Here is an 8,240-nt window from a genome sequence, read left to right as displayed (position 1 = left end):
GTGAAGTTAGGCACGTTCGACAACATGACAAGTATGACAACACGAATACTACAATAACAATCGAGCTCTCGATAGCGAGCGCGTCAAGGTTTTTTAAACTCATGGTATGAGTCCAATCGAAAACTATTCGATTCGCGTTTATACGCTATCGACTGTAGTAAAGTCATTGACGTTTTCGATAGCAACTCATGGTAGAGGTACTGATTTCTGAAACGAATTTCTAAAGTCGTATTTTTGGGAAGGTACCTATCATTTCTGCGAAATGTTTTTGAAGCAATAAAAACACAAATATAATTTCATGGATTGTATTGTTAATATTTATTACACGTATATTGTTGTATAGTACAATAATAAATCAATTAGTCGGCGTAGTTAAAACGCGCCGAAATCCGCAAACCCCGATCTAATTTAATGTTGATAAATTGTATTTTTTATTAGGCTTGCAAGAGATTTATGAACTTCTGCGCATTATTTAGGGCGAATGCTTAAGTCCCTGCTCGACGCGAGACAATTTCATCAAGTCTCGATACATAGATACAATAAAATTGTATTTAATGTTAATTTAGTTGATGTTAAATATTATAAGCTTAGAGAAATAGAATTATCGTTTAAGCTGATGACTTAGAGAAAAATCTTTTTGAAAAGTTGAATGAAATTTTTAAGAATACATGAGACTTTGTTGAATGGAAAGGTAATATGTGAAGACATCAATTTTAAGTGTAACACTCATTGGAACAGCAAAGCTGTTAATTATCTACTTTAATGGCTATATCTGCTAAATCAAAGAGCTTAAACGATAATTTAATTCCGATTCCAATACATCATTATCTTTTCAATTACAACGGTCAAACCATTTTGTAAGAAATAAACTATTTCTAATTACATACCCTTTAGGTGTAAACGAAAAGCTTAAATAAAGCCTTGCAAGAACTTTCGGAGACACAAGCAATTGACATTTTGAGACCACAAGTAGATACATACTCCAATAAGCTAACTTACATTTATCATATTAGATCTAATTCATTGCCTATGATATGTTTAATGTTAATTGTTTATTTTGTTCAAACTATTTCCTTTTTATCTATTGACGGGCAAATGTACCAAAAGTCAAATTAACACTATAGAATTTTAATTCTTTCGTAATATCCCGTTATAATTTTTTTTTAATGTTACGCCCTTTAAGGAGTCTGAACGCTTATTAAAAGTCCATTTTTAGAAAAGCTTACGCGAGGGCTTTCGCACAGTAAACTGTGTAAGCATTTCATTTTAAAATACATGTTGACCTTTAAAGCTTATAATCTGAAAATAACCAGACTGTTTGGGTGGCCAACGAAAATACACGAATTTGTAATTATTCAACCAACAACGAAGTCTTAAAAAAACTGGTTCATGCCTACCTGTTAAATATATTTTCTTAATTGATTAAAGTACCATGATTAATACTGATACTGACGGTTAAATGACGTATTGCGTGATTTTAAAATCTCAGTTTTGATACAAAAAAGCCCCCCATTTTTATATATCTACCGATATATACATACCTACTGTGGTCTACAACAATTAGCAAACACTTGATCTCCTCAAGTCAACATTACAATTACAAATAGATCATTACATTGTCGTTGTTTACGTACAAGGACCATTCCTGACAAACAGGACTTAACAGAAATGAAAATTAGTCGTCTATTTAAACACAAATCATATTAGAAAAGTTAATTTACCTTTTCTTGTAGAAAGCTTTCTGTTGTCATTAATTTTTATTTCTTCTAAGTCACAAGTCCTTTGAAAATTTTCGTAACCTTTTTTGAATTAACGTCTTAATTTAACACATTTAACTTTAATCCACAATAGTTCGTGGTTTACTTAAAAAGTAAACTCTTAAAAAAACATTTCAGTCTTATTTGCGAGCAATAATGAGCGAATGCATTGTTTTCATTTTTTAATGCGAAACAAAAAAATACAGCAACAACTCAGTTACTCAAAACTACGCGAAAATGTGTGCTTCATTGCAGAAAGTAACCTCAAAAGGTAGACGGAACAATAGTTCAACGTAGAACATTGGCATATTTCAGCTATTCTCTTTTGTTTCGCATTGCAAAAGATTTCTTTGTTTAAATATTTTTAAAGGCATACACGTTCTTACATAATATTCGTTATAAAGTTATAATACTAAGTCATTATCTTATATAAGTGTTACAATTATAATAAAGAGCTATTTATAACTAAAAAAATTGACCGTATCTATTTTTTTTTAAGAAAACGTTTTAAATAATGTTCGGTTTGTTTTACCTACATGGTGACTATTTGTTCAACTTTTTAAGTCGATTTGATCAATATTTCTTTTCAGTCATAATTATTTTCGTATCTGTCAAATAATAATGAAATTAAATAGAAGATTTGTAACCATTATTGTATAAATGCCTGTTCGTCCGTCACAACCTTAGAAAATAAAAATATAGATTAATAAACAAAAATGTACAATAAATGAAAAAGTGCAACATAATATATTGAGTGAAATCAATTTATAATTTTGTTTGTAACAAAATTCGTAACAAATCTTAAGTACATTGCCTTTTTAATGCTTATTTTTTTCCTGGCAACACTGGAGAGATTCTTAGCATAAGCAACAGGCTGACGCAATACGTTAGCGTTATGTATACCTATAATAATACGAACTTATATTAAACTTCAGATCTACAGTAGTTCTCAACACGTTAATAAATAAAATTATCGTAAACTTGTCTTACAATTAAATGCACAACAGTAATTGAAATAAATTCAATTACAAGTCGTAGTCTTAATATTGCTTTAATCATAACATTGGATTCCTCAGTGCTCTAACATTTGAAACTAAATAATCACAAATACTTACACTATGTAAATATTATAAATATAATTTTGTACTGTCGTACGTCCGTACACTTCGATATGGCGATAAAAATGATATCACATTCCTCCTTTACAAAATTTCGTATTCTACTAAAACAGTAGGAGATTCACTAAGTTCACTCGTTTGAATATTGAACCTTATTAATCAGGAATAGAGACTATTTTCACACGTACTGACGCGGTGCTGGTCCATTCTTTCTTGAATGAGGTAATGTGTCATCGTTGTTGCCAGTGTTGTTATTGTGTAAAAATGACATTTCCACTCCTGCGTCGCCGCCCTGAAATAAGAAAGACGTTATGTATCTTCAACATAATTCCAAAAAAAATATTCTTAATATTAAATTAAGAATATTTTTCGTAATTTTACGAAAAGATTTACCGTAAATTATTATTTTGATGACATTAGCTTAGATTATTTTAAATTTTAGAAAGATTTATCCTTATAGAAACGACTATGAGATTTTTTAAATATAATTAATAAAGTAAAGTTAAAATAGTTGTAAATAAATCTTCTACAGCTAAAACAGATAATTTTCTAAAAACATTTGCTTAAAGATATTAGTCCAAGTAATTCCATCCAATTGGGTCTTACCTCAGAATGCATAGGGTTGGCCGTAATAGTGATTGGCACTTTAGCCGGGAGGTAGCCGTTGGCGCCACCATTTTCCGGAACCGATCCTTTCTCCTCTGTAATAAATCATTCTATGTAGTTTGACAGCACTACTTTGAAGTCCTTAATATGACATCCTATGTTTTGTTAGTGGCGTTCTATTGTTCATGGTTAATCGTCACTGTCATTTCGTCGTAGGTTTCTCTATGCTATATTGTGCTTGATTAAAATTCCTTTCGTATTAATCGGTCATTTTCGTAAATGCTAACAAATAGTGGCTTTAATTAATAATCATCAACCGTCAAACAAATAGGTTTATCGATAAAATTCTTAATCGATTCTCGCCATTAAATTGACAAATATTTCGACAGTTAATTATTCAGTTTTTTAAATGTATCGCAAAGCCATACATTTAGGCACATATTGTAACCAATGATATTAATGCGAGTACTTTTGAATGATACCAGTGCACGACCACGCCACCTATCGCCACATTCAGTCATTGACTCCAGCGAACATACACGCTTTTACCATTTTTAAATTTTATCATGACACAAGCACAAACGATGGTAAGAGTTCACATTTTTGGAGCTTGTTTGATGTTATTTCATATTTCACTAGCTGTTGCCCTAGGTTATAGATAAAAAAATGTAAGGAAATAACATCGCTACTACTAAGAAGTGACTATCCCATCTTTCAAGTTGGAACAAGTTGCAAACGAAACAAACAAACCTTTTTGAGTGTTTTAGGATGTATTGTACCACCAATACCGCCTAAAACACTCAAAAAGGTTTTAAAAGGCTTTACATTGCAATGACAGATGTTTTTATCGTGTGAAGTAGAGGTGAGTAACGTACTGTCGGTGGTGGGTCTCCTGGCGCGGCGACACAGCAGCAGCGCGGCGGCCAGCAGCACGAGCAGCGCGGCCACGCCGAGCGCGCCGCCGGCCGTCACCAGCGCGCCCGGCGGCCCGCGCGCAGGCGGCTCCGCGCCCGGCGCCGCGCCCGGCCCCGCGCCCGCCGCGCTCGGGCTGCCCGGGACCGACACCGGCCGGAGTGTCTTAGCCGTCTAGTGTGGGAAAATAAGGGAACTTATAAAAATGTCGCGTTAAAGAATAGCCATCTGGAGTGTCAAAATAAAAGAAGATGTGATAATGTTGCATTAAAGAATGTCGATGGCTTGGATCACCATGTTATCACCTGTCAGAAATATCTGTGGATCTGAACAGACGCGGTTGTCGTTTATGATACTGATTATAGATTTGGTGATGCGAAATATTTTTGTCAAACATAAAGCTGCCAAAGTTCATGGCACCGTCAATAAGTTTAAAAGTGCCCTGCACGGACAACTATTACGTGTGGTCATTGGAAACTTAACTAAATGTATGAACGCAATGGTCTACTCAATGGACATAATTCCGCCTAAATAATGCAGAGTAATAAAATGAGCTGAATGAAAAAGAGTTTGTGTTTTAAAAAAAGACATAATCTAAAAATAAACACTTAAACTCACTGACCTTGATAGCACTAAATTCCGAAGCCGCCTGAGCCGTATAAGCCTGAAGCTTGATATCATAGCTGGTGTCAGGCGAGAGATGTGTCAATAGCAGTTCCCGAGTGTCACCAGATGTCGTCACTTTCTCGTACACGCCGGCAGATGATACCGCGCGGTAGTACACATAGAAACCTTCAGCTTCTACCTCACCGCCGCTGGACCACTGAGAGAAGAATCATTTTGAAGTAAGCTTACGTAAGATCGAACAAATTGATTGACGAAGAGGTCAAATTAAAAGTTACCATACACAATTAATTTGTATTAAATAGAAGTAAACTTTTCAAGATGTATTTAACAGTAAGTAGTAGGTAAATTAAACAATTCCAAATTCTATCTCAGACATCTTCAAATTCAATATGGTTTTTTTAAGTTTTAAGCTCTAGAATTATGTGAACGGATCGCAGAGCCTAAGCCACAACACAGGGATTAAGGACATAACCAATAATGTAAAATTTCTAACAACCTTTTTTTTTTGATAAAAAGTAAAAGTTGTAACATTTGAATATACTTACAACCCAGTCCAGTTGTATGGTAGTAGGTGTGGTTGGTACGGCGCGGGAGAGTACGGGCGCGCGCGGAGCTTTGAACCCGCCGCGCTGAAGGTGGAAGCGAGCGCTACTCTTGCCCAACTTGTTGTCCTGGTTAGAGTATACTGCTGCTATGCGGAACCTGAGAAGAGAATATGTTATGAACTCTTTACAGGACGCTAATGGTCTCATTTAGATAATTAACGACCCGAGCGACTCCGTAGGTTAAAAATTAAATCCCCCGACGAGTAGGAACATTACTCCCCCCCCCCCACAGTGTTTAAATGGCTTTATCTAACTATGTAAAATAAACTTGATTAAAATCGGTCAATCCGTTCTTGAGTTATGATGCCACAGACAGTCAAACACGTCAATCGTAGAACACCCCTCTCCTTTTGCGTCGGGGTAAAAAAGGCGTCGTTCAGTTTCTTAATGACTGAATGGTACGAGATCAAGAACTAAGCTAAACTAAATGCGTTAAGCAGTGGAAATGTGCAAACGTCGAAATTGTGTCAAGTCTCTATCAAAAGGACCTAATACGCATAAAGATGTCAAATCAACGCTTAAGAACGTAATAACAAGTATTTCGAAGCATGTATAATTGGTTACCATTGGACAACAATCATAACAGATATATTAATAGTTTAAATGTTTTGTTTTGGGCTGCTGTCGCTAATTTCCTTAGTACACTCACTTGTAATATTTCCCCGGAGTAAGCCCGTCGATCTGGTAGGAATGTATGTACGCCGGTATGTCCTGGTTTGCGGTGTTCCACTGCACGTTGCTCGAGTTGCTCACTTCTCTGAATTGTACCTTTGAATAATTAAATCTTAATTATTCTCACAGTTCATTTACATCCACATAAATAAAGATATTGATCCTATTATTAACATAGGTAAATTGTATCCATTTACTCGTAGAACAATGGTAGATTAGGCAGAATAAAATGAAACACGTATCGTACGTATATTTTTACAAATAATAGTAACCTTTTCCTATTGAAAAATAACGTAGTTCGTGAATATTGTTAGTCGGCTGTCGATTTTAGACTACAAAGCTTACAACTCGTACAACATTTTTATATAAAACTGTTGTCTGCATTTCCATTGACAAGGAACGAGCTACGTATAGACCAAAACCTGCGGAACTACTTACTTTGATCCCCTTTGAGCGTTTCAGAGATAATATAACATAGAATGTACTCTTTAATATAATTTTGTTTATACGTTACGTAGGTATCTACGAAGTTTGTTACATTAAACTTTTTTCAAGGTATTTATTTATTATTTACTAACTATTTAAATACAGGGTGTCCAGAATATGTGTACGAGCGTTCACGCAGTCATAGAGAACGATAAATAAAATGAACACAAGCGTCTTATTACTTGATACGGTCTTTGTGAAGATACTGTATTTGGTCTTCTCTGATATCCTTAACAACCAAGTATTGAGAACAACCACAATCTATAAATAAATATTTCCTGGAAGAGCACAGGCAACCTTTCACCGTAGCTTAAGGCAAAGTTAACAAAGGATTTGATATTATATTTACCTTATAGAACCTTATTGGTAGTCCTTGGTTGTCATGAGACCAAGAGACCATCACGCTCTCGTCATTCAGCCGAGTGACGTTCGGTCGAGATGGCGGTATCATTACCGCTAAAACAACAAAATAAATTTAGTCATTTTTCATTATATTTTTGTTTTTGTAGCAACAATTCATTGTCTTTTTTTTTATTAAATCCTTTTTAGAAAAATAAAATAATCGAATTCAGCTGAATGAACTCAATGTGTATTTCAAAAAACAATAATAGCTAGTCAAACTATTTGACAAACAAATAGCTTTGATTTGATTTGACAAAGGCTCTTTACAATCATAAAAACACATTCAATTTCGATGACTATGTAGTCTGTTATAGACAACATAAATCTACTTTTTTAATTACCTTTATGTTTTCTAGGATTCTTTCTATTGTGCCTTTTAGGGGCTTGGACGGAGTAACGGGTTTTCGGAACTTCAACGGGATAATCCTGTACGAGAAAACAAAAGAAATCACATTTATGAGATTTGTGATGAGTAGTGAGGTGGTAAATAATGAAGGTGATTTCGATGACGACAATAAACCTGCAATAATATAACTGATAAGTTCTCAACAAGGCCTCTGCACGTTGGACCTTTGTAATCGTGAATGCCTTAAAAAAGGACCGGGGTCTTTTTCATGAAGTTAACTCGTGAATGAAAAGAGATAACTAATAATAATACTACTATTTAAATTCTTTGGGGACCAGTGGCGTTGAAAACTAAAGGCGTACAACTTTTCATTCGAGCACTTTACCTCAACTGAGTACTTTTAATTATAAGCAGTTACATTATGTCTGTGGTGTCCATGGAATAATTTACAGTACATCTGTAATCATAGGAGAAACACTTAAGTTTAAGTTCACGATTATCGATTGAATTAAGGTTTATTTTCGGTCACCAAGAAGGTCAATAAATTTTAATGTCATGGGAAGTGTATCTTATAGGACCAACATTATGTAAACGCGATATCGGAATATTGAAAAGTCATTTTGGTTATTCTGAAAGTCGAAATAAGCTGACACTAGCTAGGTTTCAAGTACTACACGTTGCAATACCCGCAAATCTTTGATACTTTGAT

At 34.6% G+C, this 8,240-nt stretch overlaps 1 protein-coding gene across 1 annotated transcript in view; it reads right to left on the bottom strand.

The window, feature by feature from the left end:
- Positions 1–291: 291 nt before the first annotated feature.
- The window catches only part of LOC113495537 (interference hedgehog-like), a 40,594-nt gene continuing 32,645 nt past the window's right edge, over positions 292–8,240 (bottom strand). Inside the window, exons 9-16 of the mRNA XM_026874292.1 lie at positions 7,527–7,611; positions 7,133–7,239; positions 6,275–6,393; positions 5,566–5,722; positions 5,016–5,216; positions 4,357–4,567; positions 3,482–3,576; positions 292–3,167 (exon numbers count right to left, since the gene is read on the bottom strand). Of these exons, the coding sequence (XP_026730093.1) occupies positions 3,054–3,167; positions 3,482–3,576; positions 4,357–4,567; positions 5,016–5,216; positions 5,566–5,722; positions 6,275–6,393; positions 7,133–7,239; positions 7,527–7,611 (1,089 nt within the window). The 3' untranslated portion in view covers positions 292–3,053. The remainder of the gene's footprint in view (positions 3,168–3,481; positions 3,577–4,356; positions 4,568–5,015; positions 5,217–5,565; positions 5,723–6,274; positions 6,394–7,132; positions 7,240–7,526; positions 7,612–8,240) is intronic.

The sequence above is a fragment of the Trichoplusia ni genome, chromosome 7 (assembly GCF_003590095.1).
Source record: "Trichoplusia ni isolate ovarian cell line Hi5 chromosome 7, tn1, whole genome shotgun sequence".
NCBI classification, from domain to species: Eukaryota; Metazoa; Arthropoda; class Insecta; order Lepidoptera; family Noctuidae; genus Trichoplusia; species Trichoplusia ni.
Note: the sequence above shows the minus strand (reverse complement) of the source record. Positions and strands in the feature narration are given on the sequence as shown.